At 41.8% G+C, this 19823-nt stretch overlaps 1 protein-coding gene across 2 annotated transcripts in view; it reads left to right on the forward strand.

Moving 5' to 3' along the window:
* Positions 1 to 585: 585 nt before the first annotated feature.
* The window catches only part of phf2 (PHD finger protein 2), a 70205-nt gene continuing 50967 nt past the window's right edge, over positions 586 to 19823 (forward strand). For both annotated transcript variants that reach the window (XM_034144072.1, XM_034144082.1), the window contains exon 1: positions 586 to 940. In XM_034144072.1, coding sequence (XP_033999963.1) covers positions 843 to 940 — 98 coding nt within the window. In that variant the 5' untranslated portion in view covers positions 586 to 842. The remainder of the gene's footprint in view (positions 941 to 19823) is intronic.

The raw sequence follows: 19823 nt of genomic DNA on the forward strand, positions 1-19823 counted from the left end.
GCCAGAGATGTGACTACTTTTCATTTAATAATTCCTGATCAACTCTTAAACTGTAACTCAAAACAATGAGGATCGCACACGTTCTTTTTTTATTTACCTATAAAAACACATAAGAAACAAATATAGCCTAAGTGCTCAGCTTTTAAAAATAACAATGCAGACTGTATAAATCCTAATGGTACAAAGACCCTATGAGAAATCATTAGAAAAGTAAATGACTTAGATTTTCCCATATTTAACAAGCACGACTAAACAGTGAATGGCTTTTGTAATTACATCATGTCATATTTTTTCTTAATTGAAGAAACATTATTATAACTAATCTAACAAATTATGATATAATGTAGGATTTCCTACTTTTTTATTAATTTGCTCCTTTTTAATGAAATGTAGATTGATTTAAGATTCATCACGTAATAATAAAAGCAATTATGTAATTGCAAATTATTTATTATGATTTGATTAAGGCTACCGTGTTTTTTTTTAAGCAGTCTCTGACGTAACTTTTACTTTATTTCTTTATGAGTCGACGATACATTTTCTAGTGGCTCCTCTTATGAGCGCCTCGGTGCCGCGCAGTCACCAGGGGGCATGCACATAGTAATAATACAAATAATAATAATGATGATAAATGCATTGAGGAAAGCCTTCGACACAAGCCTCCGTCGTTTCCAGCCCCCAGCCGTGTTGTGATGGAGTGGTGCGTTTAGGTTCATGTGTCCGACCGGCGGCTCTGCCCCTGGCTTTTTTTCTGGGGGACATCATATTGGATCATATTGTTTGCAGGACGTTGTTCCTCCTGCAGCCCCCCCAGTCTATCCCGACGTAGTTGTGAATTGAACATGGCGACTGTAGCAGTATATTGCATCTGCAGATTACCTTACGACGTGACCCAGTTTATGATCGAGTGCGATGCTTGCAAGGACTGGTTCCACGGCAGGTAAGCCCACATTGCTCACGTTGTGTTTTTGTGGCGGGTTGCATTTGCTGGAAACAAACAAAAATGGCGAGCTCTCGGCGCGTTTGACAGCTTTGTGGCTCTCGCTCGGCCGTGTACATCTGAAGAGAGGCCGCTGGAGAAGAAGGGGAAGGCGGAGTTAAATATAGACAGACCAGGCTGTGACATTTTTTCGCAAATTAGATTCCCTTATTAAAAGTTCCGTTGAGTTATAAAGCTCTGTCGCTGTGTGCTTTGTCTATTATCTGCACTTTGTGTGTATTTGACATCCCGCATAGCCTACACGAACCCTCCCCTGTTAGAGAGCGGGCGGGCGGCAGAGGCAGCGAGGGAAGCCTCGGCACACTCGCTGCTCATTTGTCCCCCATTCCCCCTCTTAATAGCCGCTTTCATGCCGCTTTTATTTTGTGTAACCGTTGTTCTGTGCGAGCTTTCACCGAGGAATTATACAGCACACGGATGGAAATCACGACCCGAGTCTGAACCGAGCCTCTGCTGCCTTCCTGCCAGGCGGTAGAAGCAGCTATGGCTGACAATAGCCCGGACTGGAGCCCTGAGCTCCAGCGGGAACAGACAGGCTCAGTTCTTATCGTCCAGTAAGCAGTATTGACACAGTTACGCTATTTCGAGCTGCAAATAATGACTGTTTTGTTTTACTGTGATGAAACGGGCTCATCACTTTCCCCTCCGTAACGTGAAATACAGTAGCCCGCGCTGAAGCCTGTGTCAGCGGGCTGTAATGATGCGTGTATCGCCGGGCTTTATGCCTTGCTGCCGCTGTATGTTTGTTGCCTTTCGGCGGCACTCTGCTAGTGTTTTTGGGGAGACATCAGGTGTTAATCGTGCTTCGTTAGGTGAACAATCCCCTTCAGATCAGAGGACAGTAGGCTATTTACGCGCCTGAATGTTAACCCTTTAATGCTCCCCCTGGCTGCTTGGCTGTACTGTATAGCTTTATCACATTAAGAAGTGAGGAGTTAAACGCTGGGAATGAGCCATGACCTCCACTCATGCATCAGCAAAGCCAAACAAGCAGTATGATAAAGAAGACCCTTCTACAAATGTTCCCACATCAGCTTGATGCTGTTATTACAGAAGAGTTCAAGTCTGAGAGGTTTACAACACATGATCAATAGGAAGCAAAAGGAAAGTGTGTTAAAATATATTTCCCTTACATCCCTGCTTAGAATACAAAATATAAAATATCATTCAGCAGCATCAAACTAAATGAGGTTATTTAACTTAAAATACCTATAACTATAATAGCTGTGTACGTTTAAAATGAAGACAAACAAAGTTATCCTTACTGCACTAACTTATTGTTCTTAAAGGAACTGAATGTGTGGATCTCAGTTCAGAGATAGTCGCTGAATGTTATTGTATCATTCCTTTTTAGCGTGGTTCATGTTCAGCACAGGTCATGTGATGTAATACAGAGACAAAGTGTCACCGATGACATCAACAAACCCAGAAGCATTGAACCATAATGAACCCTGGGGGGTCTCATCTACCTAAATACTCCACATACAACAAATGTGGCAAAGAGTAGCACTTTGTTGGACGATGCGTTTTGATGTTTGACACATGCATGTCACAAGAGGAGGTGACATGCTAGGGTTGACATCATATCAGAAATGTAGTGGTCAGTACCAGTTTCACCGAACGTCCACGATTCTCCATACCAATTTGAGCATGCTAAAACAAACAAACACACAAATAATCCAATGTACTTTGACACACTCCTCAATACCAGTTTGCATTCGGATTTTTTGTCTGTTAAGAAGTTAAAGATGCTTCAAACAACAGCTATATTTATGTTTCTTCCAGATTACATTTTGATCATATCACAAATGGTTTACCTTCACCAAATGCTACATTTTAGTATGCCACGTTTTCAGCATTTTGGCATTGAGGAGCGATTGCAATAAGGTTGTTATATCTTCTATTTTGGATGAGGAAATACGTAATTTGCATTAGTCGCCTTTTGTGTTTGAACATTTACAGTCAAAACCTGTGTTACTGCATTAGATTTTTCGGTAACCGAAATATGGTTCAAAGTAAGGTTCTGCTTATCAGTTTCTAAATAGGCACTTTCTCTGGACTGGGTAGCACTCATACGTACATTTTGCTTATGTTTTGTCTCAACATTATGGGAAGATTAATAAGAGTTGCGTGCACCAGGGGCTTAAGGTTTTTATCTGAACCCGTCTTTGATTTTGATTTGTGTGCGATGTGTTCTGGGTTAAATAGTTAAACTAAACTAAATAAGAAGGAGGCAGTACTGTGTCTCTTCTTCTTTACATCTTTTAAGTATATGAACAAATCATCCACCTTGTATTTTTTTTTTGTGTGACAGTCTGCTCTCCACTCTGTCAGCTTCTTTACAATAAATACAAATACAAACTTAGATTTAATAGATATTATAAAACGATTCAATTTCATATGCTTAATAATAATAATATCATAGCCAAATGAATCACAAAATCTGAAATAAGTTAAAAAAAAAAATTATACAATTAAACTCTAAGATTAAATTGATGACTAGAAAAAACCCTAATATTATTTATTACTGTGTTGTTTCTGTGTGACAGTCGGCGCCCTGATAAATCATCAAAATAAAAATATTGTACTAGGACAGTGATTGGTAAACTAGTTGGGGAACTTCTTAAAGGGCCCATGTCATGCTTTTCCGGTTATTACCCGTCCCCTTGTGTGTTATGAAGGTTTTTATGCATGTAAACGGTGTGCAGAGTCACAAACCCTCAAAGTACACCCTGTAGCGAGTAAAACTCTAACACAGAAAATACCTCCCCAAAACGCCTCGTTGGAGATACGTCATTGTCCATTTGATTCTTCCATTTCGTTCCGGGTACGGCATGATGTCAAGCCGTACCCGGAACGAAATGGACCAATCCGTGGAGCCGTTACGTTACGTCCGCGGAGCCGTTACGTTAAGCCCCCGCTGATTGGTCCAAATTGACCAATCCACAGAGTTCCTCACACACACACACAGTGCAGCTCTGCTGATTTCTCCTCCCTGGCTGCAGGCTGATAACAGACAGTTGGGATCGCGGCAAAATTCTCTCTGCAGACCCATTCTCACAGCGTTTATCAACCTTTTTCTTACTCAATATCAAGCCACACTTATTGTTTTTACTTCGGCTGTGACTTTGTGTGTGCTCAGGATGAGTTTGGCTGTGTTTGGCTGTGTATCGCTAACAAGGAAACAACACCTCCACGGAGCTCAGCGCGATTCACAACGTCCCGACCAATCAGAGCACACTGTGCTCACAGGGAGGGTGGGGGCTGGAGCTGTTAAAGGCAGAGAGTGAAATTCAGTGAATACAAGTAGTTTACAGAGATGCTGTATGAGAAACCAATGTGAGTTTGGAAAAATGCACAATATAAATCTATTCTAGTAGACCTCAACAATGGAATTATGATCAGTGGAAATGGCCATGACATGGGCCCTTTAAAATAGCCTATATTCTCCATTTGCACAGAACTAATTGGATATCAGTGTTTCCCCTAGGATGAAGTCATAACAGCGGTGCTAAAGCACGCGGGCACAGCAAAATGTGAGCGCGGACCGCGTTGAATTTTTTAGTGTGCGCGCGTGCGAAGTGCGCCCCGCCAATATGTTTCTATGTGTCTGCCAGCACAAGAAAGGCTCTTGAGGCCTAGTACATACAGTGGCAATGTCTCAAGTCATTGCCACTGTATGTACTAGGCCTCAAAATGTGTATTTAGCAAAATCTTGAAGATTTTGCAAAATACACCTTTATTGAACATACAGTAACACAAATACTACAAATCCACATAACAAACAATCAAAATAAAATGTATGCAATTTAATTATTTTAACCTGCTTTATTTGGGGGTGGACCTCACATCCTCTAGGGGGGTCCGGGAACATCTTTAGAATATGATCACAACCAATAACAAATCATTTAAACTTGTTTATTCTTATCTTATGTTACCTATAGCATTCTTTCTTTTTATTTATGCATATTTTACTAATCACTCCCCTTTTAAACTTAATTTTTTTTACTGTCCTATATATATATATATATGTCCTATATATATTAGGGCTGTCAGTCGATTAAAATATTTAATCGCGATTAATCGCATGATTGTCCATAGTTAATCGCGATTAATCGCACATTTTTTATCTGTTCTAAATGTACCTTAGAGGGATATTTTTCAAGTTTTTAATACTCTTATCAACATATGAGTGGACAAATATGCTGTATATGTTTGTTTATTATCATTTGAACAATGACAAATATCCTCATGAATATTAAACACAACAACCTCTGAACATTACAAATATTCGCCTCAATTCAACCTGGAACCTCTCTCATACAATAATACTGTGTGTGTGTGTGTGTGTGTGTGTGTGTGTGTGTGTGTGTGGTGTGTGTGTGTGTGTGTGTGTGTGTGTGTGTGTGTGTGTGTGTGTGTGTGTGTGTGTGTGTGTGTGTGTGTGTGTGTGTGTGTGTGTGTGTGTGTGTGTGTGTGTGTGTGTGTGTGTGTGTGTGTGTGTGTGTGTGTGTGTGTGTGTGTGTGTGTGTGTGTGTGTGTGTGTGTGTGTGTGTGTGTGTGTGTGTGTGTGTGTGTGTGTGTGTGTGTGTGTGTGTGTGTGTGTGTGTTCAAGGTTTGAAAAGTGCTTGAATTTTGGGAATGGTGCTTGAATTTGGGATAAAGTGCTTGAAATTGTAAATGCTTTACTTCGCTTTTTAGATTAAAAGAAAATAAAGAAGTCGGAGTGCGCTTAATTGCTTCGCTTTTACATAAAACAGCTCCGCTCCGGCCTTCCCGCGCAATGCGCGTGACCGGCAAGTGTTTTTGTTACGTGTGTGACCTGGGCATTCTGATGAGAGTGATAGATGACAGTATGCCAGGAGGTTGCCGTGTCAACGAGCGTTGGCTAGCAGAAGACAAATACAAGCCATGGCTAAGACGAGGGTCAAGCGAAGCCCAAGAGTAGCCTCCTGCAAAGTGTGCAACAATAACGATGCGAGAGTCTGCGCTGACGAGCCACACACCACACGAAAGGTACGCCATCGTAGAGCATTTTAGATTAGACTATCGTTGCATGTAAAATACATGACACTTTTCTCTGTGCGCGGCAAAACAAGCTCGCCAAAATGGCTTCACTAGTCTGGCAGTATTTTAAGTGTCCGAAAATGACAATAAAATAACGGTATGCAACGTGTGTGTGAAGCAGAAATCCTGCAGCTCCACCCGCTGTGACGGACCGGTGCGCAGAGCAGAACACACATTAAGAGTTAGACCTAACACACTTAGCTATTTTATCTACCTCTGGAACAAGCTGATTCCGGCGATCGGCCCCAAAATTGGCGATCGGAGCATCCCTAATAATTGTATATGATATGTTTTATAATGATTGATCATGAAAGTGTTATCAAAGCTGGTAAAGGTGCAGCTAGTTTGAATGACGTTGTATACTACAGAGTAGCTTGTGAATTTACTCCAGGTGGAACTAAAGTCTGATTCAACACTTGATTATATTTCACATCATTCATCCACATCTGTAAAGTAACTAAAGGTATTACATACATGTAGTGGAGTCAAAGTACACCATTTACCTCTGACTTGTGTTTACTGCCAACCTAAAAGTACCTCAAAAATAGTAATCAATAATATATTGAAAAGTTATTTGGCTGATTGTTTTATATTGGCTCAGCCAGGTTATATGGGATGCCCAGTCTACGTACAGATGGGTCACTCATTTTGAAATATTAAACTTAGTTTTCTTTTCTAAAAATTTAAATTGTTCATCCTCATGTAGAATGCTATTATGAAACACACATTTGGTTGTTTATAGCATAAAGAACATCAGATTTAATGTGAGGTAGGGAAATAATCATTTGAGTATAAGTATGTGTATATAAATATGTAATTTACAACAGCTGTAAGATGCTTGAAAAGCTTGAAAATGCACCTTGAAAATGCTTGAAAAGTGCTTGAATTTGACTTTGGAAAAGGTGTAAGAACCCTGTATGTGCAGCTCAAGGCATCTATGCTCGAACGGGAGCTGCCTGGACGCTGCAATCATGTTGCGCGTACTATCCGTGCTGAGTGTGCTGACTTTTCGTACAATGTCCCACTGTCTGGCTACCTGCATAAAGTCAAGTGCTCGGCGCAGTTGTCGGCGAAATGTCATTGAAACAGCTCCTTATATCCGTTAGCGCAGCTAGCTAGCACCAGATGCTAACAACAACAACAACAACACGTAAGGTGTGCCTCGCTCGCGCGAGTCGCGCCACACATACACACTCCCTCCCGGTCCTCCCGATGGCCAGTCCGGGCCTCCCGGTGAGCGTGGAAGTGTGGTCTGCCACAAGCGGGCGGCAGACCGCTTGTAGATGGTAGATGGTAGATGTAGATGGTATTCTACACTCGATGCGCTCTGAAACTACGGCGGCCGAGGACAAAAAATACACATGCGTTAATCGCGTTAAAATAATTAGTGGCGTTAATTTTTTTTTGCGTTAACGTGTTATTAACGCGTTAACTTGACAGCCCTAATATATATACATTGGAATGATTTCTTACTTTATTTTTCACAACTATATTAAATAGATAAAGGTGTGCTCTCTCGCTCTCTCTCTGTCTCGCTCGCTCACAGAGGCTGTGCTCCTCCGTGGCGATGACGGCTTGCGTTAAAAATAATAATAAACATATTTGTAAAGTGGGGGGATACAAACGGGATTTCGAAAAGTGGGGGGGACATTTCCCCCATGTCCCCAGTGGAAATAACGCCATGTGTATGTGTGCGTCAAGTGCAATAAATATATATGCAAGTTGCAACACACACACAGTAAAACTGCCCCTCATGTGCTGTATAGGCTGGCATGACTAGGTTGTGTTCAATGGGGCTGATGTGTTGTGGAGATTCTGCCAGAAGGAAAGGTCAAACTCGCGTCAAACGTGAGCGCCACTTATTATTATTCTAATTTATTTAAAAAAAAAAGAAATATATATTTTTTGGTACCTGGCTGGCGCCCCGTAGCGAATGAATGTGAATGTATATAGGGGAAACACTGGATATTATATACACCTAGATTAAACCTGTAGATTACATTTGCATCACAATAAAAACATTTACAACTCACTTTATCAGACGCAGACGCACCCCACACACAGCTTAGCTTACACACACATATTCATAACACGCACACACACACACACACACACACACACACACACACACAGGTAAGAGATAAAACATACATAAAAGCTTAAAAATAATCATCGGGATTGTTTTAAAAGGGCATGCCAGAAATGCATGTATTTATTATTAAATAAATATATGCCTGAAATGGCTACTATTGTGATAGTGTAAAAGCGAAATTCAAATTAAAACAAACCCTGACTGAGGTTGGTTGAAACACTGCATCTGCTGAGAATTATATCATTTGTGATTTTTGTAAGTGCAGTTCCTGTGCTGTGTTTGGAACAGAAGCCCAATTGAAAGGGTTCATAAAAGTTATTGGAGTTGAGATGAGATGAAATTTCAGTTGAGCAGCAGCTGCTCCACCAGGATTCTGGACAGAAAACGGATGTTGGAGATGGGCTGGAAGTTGTAGGGAATGTCAGGGTTGAGTCCTGTTTTTTTAAGTAAGCAGCAAGCTTGAGGGAAGAGGTTACAATGCCAGTGGACAGGGAGGAGTTGATTATGTCTGTAATGATTGGGGAGGGTGAAGGGAGGCAGGTCCTGAAAAGGTAGGTGGGAATAGGGTCGAGGGGACAGGATGAGGAAGGATTAGTTGCTGTGATTTCTCGGAAGGATGAAAGTGAGTGGCTTGGAGGTGTGGGGGTTTGGGTTGAAATATAGTTGTGGTGATGGAGGAGCAGGCGGCCAGTTGTTTGTGTATTGTGTCAATTTTGGAATAAAAAATTGAAAGGAAAGACTTGCATTTGTTAGTTGTGAAGGAGTTGGAGATGGGCTTGAGGAGTTCTTAAAATGTATAAACGAACAAAGAGTGCTCAATAGAAAGAACATAATTGAGAGAAGAAAAAGAGATGTTCTCTAACAAAACCCAGTTTGATTAACATTCCCCGGATTGCACACTTTGTTTGTGTGTGTGGATATGTACGAAAAAGCTGTTCCTGCTGACAGACATTAAATCTGTCTCTCTTTAATTTGATTGTGTTCATAACAAAAATGAATTGGAGATCATGAGAAAATGTTCCCTATAAATGAATAATATTATTTTTGTTCAGTTATATCACATATTTTCAACTAGATGATACATTAATAACTAAAATAACAGTATAAAATGAGGAGTGATTACCTTATAATCTGTTATATTCACTTGACTGTTAGACTGCTCTCATGTTAAGAAGCATCAGATCAGTGCATGCGCTGCACCATCCAATCAGTGACGGATACACAGTAAGGGGGCTGGGGGAGTGGTTGAGGATTTCACTGAAGGATGGTCTGGTGGTTCCTCAGTTATCGCTCCTCGATCCTCGCTCCTCCGGGCACAAATAAGCGCCATGGGACGCTCCTTAAAGGTCTCCTATCATGCAAAATGCACTTTTTGATGTCTTTTATACATAAATATGTGTCCCCGGTGTATCAGGGAACTCACAAAGTGTCAGAAAACAAAACCCTCTCTCTTTTCCTCCGTACCCACATCTCTAAAAACGGGGGCGCGACGGAGCTGATCCAGATTTGCTGCCGATATGACGTAATATCGGAAATGTGGGCTGGCTTTACACCCACGGCCCTATCAGAAACGACGCTATCAGTAACAATGTGCAACGTTTTGGACGTAATATGGACTTTGTTTACATTAGCAAGCATCGCTAACACTCAGAGCTAACGCTGTGCTGGAGAGAGTATGTGTAAAAAAAGCAGGATATAAAAAGGTACTCGCCCTTCTTGTGGTAAACTCGCAAGAGAAAAAGCATTTGAGCTCCATATTGTTTCAGAAATAATCCTTGATGTGGTTTTGAACATGATATGGCGTTTCATCATGGCAGCATTTAGCTGAGTATCTGCCAGTAGAATTCTGAGCAGGTATAAGCTGCTCAGAATTCTCTATTTATTTTTTTTTAAATAAGATCAGGGGTTTGGGAGCTGACTGTTTAGACAAGGTGTCCAACTGAGGATGAGGTGGGAATGGATATTGCTGTGGTTTCTATTGAACTTTGCACAGTGTTTTATCTTTTGTTAGTTTTTTCAAAATGAGATCAACTTTACACATTAATTAAAATACCTTGAAAAAACAATCTTATGATTCCTAGGCTCACCTCGCGTCTGACTAGTGCAGTGGTCTTCACTATTTTATACATGCGAGCCGCATTGATAGGACAAAGTCAATAGGTGAGCCACTTATACCGCAAAGTATGAAAAGCTGCATACAGTTATAATAAGCATGTCTGTCTGCTTATTAATCTGTCATCCCACCCAGAACATACAATGTGCAATGCAGCCAACCAATACTGTAATGTAAAGCATCTTTGAGCACTCGGAAAGGTGCTATATAAAATAAATGCATTATTATTATTAATAAGCAGGGGTGCACATAACTTTCTTAGTGAGTTACTCAGATGAGTACCAGGAGACAGCGTTTGGTACTCACCCCACACGTAGCGTGGTGTTAATAAGTGCAGTCTTCCTCACTGTCCTCCTCAGTGTCTCCTTCACTGTCCTCTATTTACACTTCTTGCATGGTAGATGATGAAGATGCACCTCCCTGTCCCTGTTTAAGCCTCCAATTTGCTTTCTCCAAAACTTGTTGCCAAAACTGTGAAGTCCTTGCATTTCCTGAGGCCAAGTTGAAGGATCAAATACTAATACATTATCACATGACTTGAAGTCATATCCGATTTCAGATGTGGGAAGTAACTAAGTACACTTATTCAAGTACTCTACTTGGGTACAATTTTGATATACTTGTACTTTACTTGAGTATTTTTATTTTATGCTACTTTGTACTTCTACTCCACTACAGTTCAGAGGTAAATGATGTACTTTTACTCCACGACATTCATTTCATACCTTTAGTTACTTTACAAATTTGGATTGATGATGTGAAATAAAATCAAGTCTTAAATCAGACTTTAGTTACACCTGGAGTCAGTGGCATAACAAGGTTGTGATTGGCCCCGGTGCAAATATTGTTTTGAGCCATTGAGCTGTGGTCCACAATAAGCATCTTGGTCATATCCTTCACAAATGGTTCTTTAGCTATTTTAGTCTTAAAGCAGGCTCTGAATGCAAGGAGTTGCACTGGGAAACTCGGGGATAAATCCCTGCTGTAGTGGTCCGCAAGGTGCTGCGCGTGCTGGTGAAGGGCATTATCCTGCGCACGGTTCAATGTCCCGGGGTGGATAGCCTGGAACAGTTTGTTCGTTTCACGCATAGAAGTGAACCTCTGTGACAGCTGGCTGTTAATGATTTCCAGGCTGGCGTTGAACACTTTAATTCTGAAACGGCTCTCGCTATCACTAAGCCTCTCATCTTGACTGAGTTCATCGAAGTGGCGTTTTCATCCTTCTTTTGCGAATTTCCGTGGACTCGCTCTGCGCTCCCCATCTCTCAGCAAGATTTTGAGCGGTGCGTTTGACCTGGTTAAAGTCATCTCGGTATGCAGATAGGGACTGGATTGTGTTTTGGAGGAGACCAACAGCTTTGTGGATGTCTACATCCTTTGCCTGCAACATCTTTGACACTGCATTCACTTTTTCCAGTGTTTTTGTTTGTTGCACGACGAGAAAAATAAAGCTGAATTTTTCCATATGTTTTTTTAGGGCTGTAGCCTCATCCCGTTCCTCCCTCTTTTCGCTGACCAGAGCGATTCTAGTTAGAGCTTTCATGATATCTACATACCGGTATCTAATGGCAGCAATTGCATCATGTCTTGAGCACCACCTGGTGGGGCAGAGGCGTTTCATGGTAACGTTACCATGCTCTGAGAGTTCTGATGAAATGATACCGGAAAGAAGTGACCATCTCTTAATACTTTGGCTGTATAACAATTGTATTTTTAAAAATTTAAAAATTGTATTTAACCTTTATTTAACCAGATAAAAAGCATTGAGATAAAATCTAATTTACAATGCTGACCTGGCCAAGAAGGCAGCAACGTTACACATTATTACACATAACACAGACATATAAAATACAGAGAACACAACTAAGTCAACAAAAAGATGAAAAGCAGTCACTACATTGTGCACATTAGGGACAGTAAGAAAGGTACACTACTTATTACTGCAAGAGCAGCTGGTGGTAAGGACCTCAGACAACTTCAATTTAAAACAGGCTATAGTGACAAGTGCCATCAGTTTGAGGCTTGATTGAAGGTCATTCCAAGACCAAGGACCATAATAAAAAAAGACTCCTTTTTCCAGCCTCAGTCCGCACAGCAGGTACCTGGAACCGTATCCAGGCACTGGATCTGAGGTTGTAAGAGTCACAAACTAGAGCAAATCTGGCACATATATACAGTGGAAGCTTACCTAAAATGGCTTTATACATTAATAAAAACCAATGCTGCATCCTACGCATACTAAGTGAGGACCATCCAGTTAGGCTATACAGTTTGCAATGATGAGTCCTATAGGGTGCATTTGATATATAACGCAGTGCAGCATGGTAGAGTGGGTCAAGTTTGGCCAAAACAGTGGGACAGGCAAATTTATAAATTGTATCACCGTAGTCCAGCTGGGACAGGAATAAGCCAGAGACCAACCTTTTACGGGAAGAAGTTGAAAAACAACGTTTGAGTCTGTAAAGGAAGCCAAGAGTAAATTTCAATTTCTTTGTTAGAACTTCAATATGGTGTTTAAAGTTCAGATTACTGTCCAACCAAAAGCCCAGATATTTGTAGGTATCAACAAACTCAACAGAGACGCCATCAAGGGTGTCAATGGAGAGGCAAGAGGACGCTGACTTGGGAGCAAAAAGCATTGCTTTGGTTTTCTTACTGTTCAATAGCAGTTTCGAATCAAGAAGCGCATGCTGCAGCGTGATACAATCTGATTTTAAATTGGAAACGGCCATATCCAGAGAAGGAGCACATGAGTATACAATAGTGTCATCAGCATACATATGATAGGTAGAAAATTGCATCTGATTACAAATATTGTTTACATATAATAAAAAGAGCAAGGGTCCCAAAATAGAGCCCTGTGGAACTCCCTTCTCCAAGGTGACAGGGTCAGAGACAGTACTACCCAACCTGACGCATTGAGTACGGTCGGTTAGATAACTCTGAAACCAGCAAATGTTATGACCGAAACGAGACACCAACATAACATTAGACAGAATGTGGTGATCTACAGTGTCAAATGCTTTGGCTAAGTCAATAAACAATGCAACACAAAAATATTTTGTATCCAAAGCAGCCTTAATATCGTCTAAGACTTTCAGACTGGCCGTCACAGTACTGTGCTTTGATCTGAATCCAGATTGCATAGGGTTGAGGATGTTGTGTGAATTTAAAAAAAGTTTTAGCTGAGTAGAAACTAGGGACTCAAGAATCTTTGATAACACAGAAAGATTTGAGATAGGACGATAGTTATTCAACTCAGTGGGATCACCAGTTTTCAAGAGGGGCGATACAAGAGCTTGCTTCCACACAGTTGGCAGTGTGTGAGTGGACAGGGAGAGATAAAAAAGACTTTTTAGGATGAATTGAGTGCAAACCGTGTAAGACTTCAGAGACCGAGAAAGAAGCGAAATCAAAAACAGGGGAGTTCATCTCTTGACTAGGGCTGTGAGTACGGCCATGCAGAGAGTCATGACTTTGCTCATCAAAAATGTGACCAGCCTTTTTGAAGTGAGCATTAAAGGCATTAGACATATCATTTGTATCTGAAATAAAAGAATCACTGACCTTCAGTTTTTGTGGGAAACTAGAAACATTCTTGTTCTGAAGTGATTTAATTGTTTTCCAGAACTTAGAATGGTCGTTAAAACAATCAGTGGTTAAGCTCATATAGTAATCAGCTTTAGCTTTTTTAATAAGGGCTGAACATTTATTTCTGAGGACACGAAAAATAAGCCAGTCATCACTAGTGTTAGACTTTCTAGCTAAAGACCATTGCTTATTTCGATCATGAATGAGATCAGATAGTTCTCTAGTAAACCATGGAGTGTTCCTATTCTTAACTCCGAATTTTCTATGGGGGGCATGTCTATTAATAATCGATAAAAAGTGATCAATAAAGAATTGGACAGCAATATCGACAGATGGAATTAACGCTATGAAGTGCCATTTAACCTCCGCCAGATCGTTTAGGAAAGCCTGCTCAGAGAAGTGTTTGAAGCAGCGCCTGAGCACAATAAGGCCCTTGGCTTTGGGCAACTTAGTGCTCCTAACGCAAGCAATAGTGCAATGGTCACTGATATCATTAGGAAAAACACCAACAGACACATACTTATGAGCTGCATTTGTTAGAATGACATCTATAAGGGTATCGTTTTTGGGTTTGGCAGTAAGCTGAGTTAAGTTCAAAGAATCACAAACCTGCTTAAACTGTGAAGATTTATCCCTCAACCAGTCCCAATTTAAATCACCCAATAATATGATTTCAGAAGAAAACTTAGAGAACAATTCAGTAAGGCTAGTAGTTGCATCAATGATGTTCCGATGGAGGCCTATAACAGTGAGAGGAGCATTTGCTATAGTTATTTGGACTGCTAGCAACTCAAATTGCCTTGGAATTGAAATCGAATGAAGGACAGAGCACTGTAGTTTCTCAGCAGTGTATATTGCAACACCACCAGCTCTGCCCTTACGATCCATTCTGAATACATTATATCCATCAATGTGAATAACAGTGTCAGTGACAGACGGTTTTAACCAGGTTTCAGAAACTACAATAATATCAGGCTTAGCAACTAAAAACCAGGTCTTGAAAACATCTAATTTGGGCACTAGGCTTCTAGCATTAACATGCAGAAAACCCAATCCTTGCCTACAGCTAAACTTATTCGGAGTTGGCAAATGCTGCAAGGAAGCAGAGAAACACTCAGGACCAGGGTTAATGTTAACGTTACCAGAGAGTAAAAGCAGTAACAATATTAACAGTCTGGAAGATGATTTTTTCACATGGGCTCTGGACGCGTCACTCCTCAGGGGGGCGGGGCTGCTCCGATCCTTCGTTATTAGCGAGTCCAGAGTCAAAAGGGCATGCGGGAGAGCGCATTTGGTGCCATAAAACGTCTGATGGAGTCAGCGCTCCAGAGGTTCCACCATCCGAAAGTCCGAAGTGAACAGAGACATCACTGGGAGGCAATCCCTCAGCTTTGCCGACATGTGGGCTGACAATTAATCCCAGAATAAAAGCGAACACAAGGGTAGCTTTAGGCAACATTGTACTGCAGGGCTATTCAATTACAAATTCAGTTGGGCCAGATTTTATAACTACTAAATTCAGCTGGGCCAGACATTCAGCGGCCTGTAAAAAGCGGGTAATGACACATTTTAAACCAACACATATTACTGCGATGAAAAACATGCAATTTTTATTCATCCTTCATCTAACAAAGGCACGTCAAAAAGTGCATAAAAACACAACAAATTAGCATTAATTTAACAGAATCTGAGGATTCTCAAAGTGCATAAAAAACAAAAAGTGCACAGTTGTAGCATTACATTTGTTCGCTTTAGAAGTAAAATATTCAGGTTTTTTTTTTTTTAACCAGGCACATCACAAAGTGCTTTTAACCGAATACAATAATAGCAGTCTTAATAAATGTCTTCATACATACAAAATAAAATTGGATACATATGACACATGCACATCAAAAAGTGCATTAACAAACAGTTAAAGAGCTCCAATGTAACACAAAGAGGTAGTACTGTAGCTAGCAATACTATTTTTTCACTTTTCAAGTAATAACAAAAAATCATAAGTTTTGGTCACATTTGACCCAGACACATTACAAAGTACATTTAAATGAATACAAAAAGAACTGTCAAACCCTTCAGTGCACAAACCCATAACAAGGGATAAAGGCAACTAACATGAATGAATACTACACTACACGTCTACTTTAATAAACTAGGTGCTTACTATCACCTCATTTGTGATTTGTCATCGCTGACTTTCTCAATGGGAGAAGTAAAATGTTTTGTTTTGAACAAGAGCAGTGATTTTTGGCTCATAGGATGTCAATGCAATCCTAAAACATTGGTGAAGAGTGCTGTCAGTCAGGGAGCAGCGAGTGGTACTTTTTATTGAGTTAATGTGTGAAAAGCTTGATTCACATGTGTATGTTGATCCAAACATACTGAGCACACAGATCGCTACTTTCTGAACGTTAGGGAACTGCTGTTTGTTGACGTCACTCCAAAACTTTGCTGGCCCGTTAGTGCGCTGCTCTTGTGCCATGGTTACGGATGACTGCATGTCAATAAGTTCCAGTATAAATTTCCCCTCATCGATGGAGGGGACCACTTCCTTTGCTCTGGTGGATACGTCCCCCTCTATTGCAACAGTGAAGGGGTCTCTGACAAAGCCCATCACCTCTGTGGGCAGAGCAAGTCCATCCAATCGACCGGCAAAGTTCTCTTTCAACCTCGCAATGAAATCTGTCATCACATCCGTGATTTGTGCCGGGGATGTGATGTGTTTGTGGACCGTCGGAAAATGCAGTATCCGACCCGTGCTCAAGTCGGTCGCGAAAAGGTCCAGCTTGACTTGGAATGCGCGCATCTGCTCCACAAGATCAATGACCGTTTTGTCTCTGCCTTGCAGTCCCACATTTAGGTCATTCAGATGTTTGAATATGTCGCTCAGAAAGCAGACATCTGCCATGTAGCTGTCGTCCAGTATGCGTTGTAAATTTGCTTCTGCCTTCTTTTGTTTGCTGCTGCGGAGAAAAGTTATAATCTCTTCTCTGAGATCACAGAAACACTCCAGTGCTTTGCCTTTGGACAGCCACCTGACATCATTGTGCAAAAGCAGGTCGTGGTGCTCAGCTGACATCTCTGACAGCAGCTTACGGAATAAGCGGTGTTGGAGGCTTGATGTGCAGCGTATAAAATCAATAGTAGCCATCACATTGTTCATTGTCGTTTTGAGCTCCCCACCGAGTTTTGCGCCGTCTGATGCACAATGCAGTGTAAGGAAGTTAACCGGGGTGCTACAGCGGACCAACGTGCTGCTAAACCACTTATTTTCCCTGCCATGGATGGAGCCCCATCTGTCACAAGCATGCACACACGCTCCATATCCAGACCATTGTCTTTGAAAAAGGCTGAAAAGACTATCTCGCCAGTTGGGTGTCCTTCTAACGGCAGTAAGCCAAGCAATTCCTCTCGGAAGCATTTGCCGTCGAAAAAACGGACATATATGCACAATTGTGCGGTATCACTTTTGTCTGTGGACTCATCGACTGCAATGGACATGACATCGGCTTTCTTCAGTTCTTCCAACAGCGTTCAAACACATCTGTAGCAAGAGTTTCAACCCTACAGATGTTTGACGTGTCAGACAAAGGAACATTTTTAATAGCAGATGTCACACACGTTTTAATTTTGTCGTCATTTATCACTTCATCCACGACGGCCAGCATACACTCTTTCATGGTTTCAGAGTCTGTGAATGGCCTTTTATTTTTTGCCAAGATCCATGCAACACGGAGGGAAGCAGCTGTAGCTCTTTCTTGGGCTGTGAATGTTCGCACCATCGTGGTAGAGCTCCGGTTGTAACATGAAATCAAACTCTGCACTTTTACCGCCCTCTCCTGAGATCCTTCAGGGAAGTTTGTTCGGAAAGTTGGGTGTTTCTCATTGTGGTGCCTCTGGACATTGTAATCTTTAAGTACCGCAACGCACTGATTGCAAATTAAACACATCGGCTTGGCGTTTGGATTTGACGGCTGAATAAACAAGTATTTGTCGGTCCAGGCTGGGTTAAACTGACGGTTTTCATCGTCAAGTTTACGCTTCAGAGTTGAGAGAGACATATTTTAGAGTTGCTATCATAGGACCACTAGATGTACTTTCAAAAAACGCGCTGCGTTGTTGTTGTTTGGTGGTTTCTAGGCAACACTGAGTGTTGCGTTCATGGTCTGTACTAGTGTAGGAATTTGGCCACGGGAGGCTGGGCCACTCGGGTGTTGCGTTCATGGTCTGCACTAGTGTAGAAATCTGGCCACGGGAGGCTGGGCCACTCGGGAGTTGGTTCTGGGCCGCATCTGGCCTGCGGGCCGCCATTTGAATAGGCCTGTTGTACTGCAACACACCTAATTCAGGATCAGCAGCTCAGGTCGATCAGCCCCCGACAGCACGACAGGACAGACAGCAATCCAGAGTCCGAAAAAGCGACAGCTCAGGCAGAGAGCAAACAATCCAGTCACAGCGAGGCACCGGCACAAAACGACGCAAAACAGCCCAAAAACCTTTAAAAGCTTTTAAAACTTTTAAAAGCGCAGCAGACCAATTAAAAAAACGGGTCTAAAAAGCTAAATATAAATGATAAAATGTCAGTATGCACAAGAGGTAGTCAATGCCAAAAAACGAGAATGAGACAAATACTAACAGAGACAGAGACAAATCAACGTGCTGCCATCTTGGAACACACACCTGTGTCTGATAGAATAAACAAGTTATTTGTTTATATACAATATTATAAAATTGGCGCAGCTCTGCTATATTCTTTATGGAGTCATTCAGTGTCAGATTTAAATTGTGTGCAGCACAGTGTACATATTTGGCAAGCGGTTCCATCTCCATGATCCCGACCTGCACACCTGAATAGACCCCACTCATGTTCGCCGCACCATCGTATCCCTGGCCCCGAGACTTTCTCAGATCAAATCCGTTACTCTATATGCTGTCCAGGATTTTCTTTTGGAGTTCACGGGCTGACGTGTCCACTGTTTCCACGAACCCCAAGAAAGCTTCGTTTATCAGAATATCGTTTGCGTTGTCGTTTTCATCCCTCTGGATTGTCACATATCTATACACTTGGCCAATTTGGTCTCTTTTGGAAATATCTTGGGTGGTGTCCATGATCGCAGACAAAAACTGAGCATTATTTATTTCTACTTGAATGTCGCACTGCACCCGCTTTGCGATTATGTAGATTATCTCATTTTGAACAGCTGGACTCAAGTATTTCACAGAACCTTGAGGTAGCTCAACAAGTTCTTTCAGAACCGGATCGTAACATGCTAAAAGTTCTATCATACTGAGAAAGTTCCCACTGTTGGGCTGTCCCTATGTCCTCTAAAAGCCAAGTTACAAGTGGCCAGAGTGATTGTAACGTTGACAATACACTCAAGTACCTGTCTCCATTCCTCTCCATGTTTGCATCGATTCTCCCGTTTCTCTTCCACTGTTCATATATGACACACGCTCCGACATGGACCTGAGATTGTGCATGCGAGTCAATCCTCGCCGACAAATGTTGCCAGTCGCGAACTTCTTTGACCTACGCATCAGTGTAGAACGGTGCACCTCGGTCTGCAAACAGCCAACACGGCTCACAATAGGCACAGTCCAGGGTGGGGGAGTAACACAGCCATGTCCGTGGCAGTTTGATACCTGCTCTGGTAGTGGTGGTGTAATACGTCTAGGAGAAACACCTGTTTCCTTGATGTTTGTCTCTGGGGAATGGGCCGGTAGGCCTACATGGACCGGTTTTGATCTTGGCGTCGGGGGTCTCAATAGCGCCATAGAGTCCCCTATCGGTTGGGGCCCATGGGGGGACTGTAGGACCACCGCCGGGCACAGCCAAATCCAGCCTCTCCTCCTGGCTGGCTGGAGAAGAAGGTCGCACAGCCACGGCCACGGATAGAGGGTGTTTCTCAATCGCGAGTAAAGCTGCTTCAGAGCCACTATTTCAAGCATACTACGTCATCGAG

The sequence above is a fragment of the Trematomus bernacchii genome, unplaced genomic scaffold (assembly GCF_902827165.1).
Source record: "Trematomus bernacchii unplaced genomic scaffold, fTreBer1.1, whole genome shotgun sequence".
Lineage (NCBI taxonomy): Eukaryota > Metazoa > Chordata > Actinopteri > Perciformes > Nototheniidae > Trematomus > Trematomus bernacchii.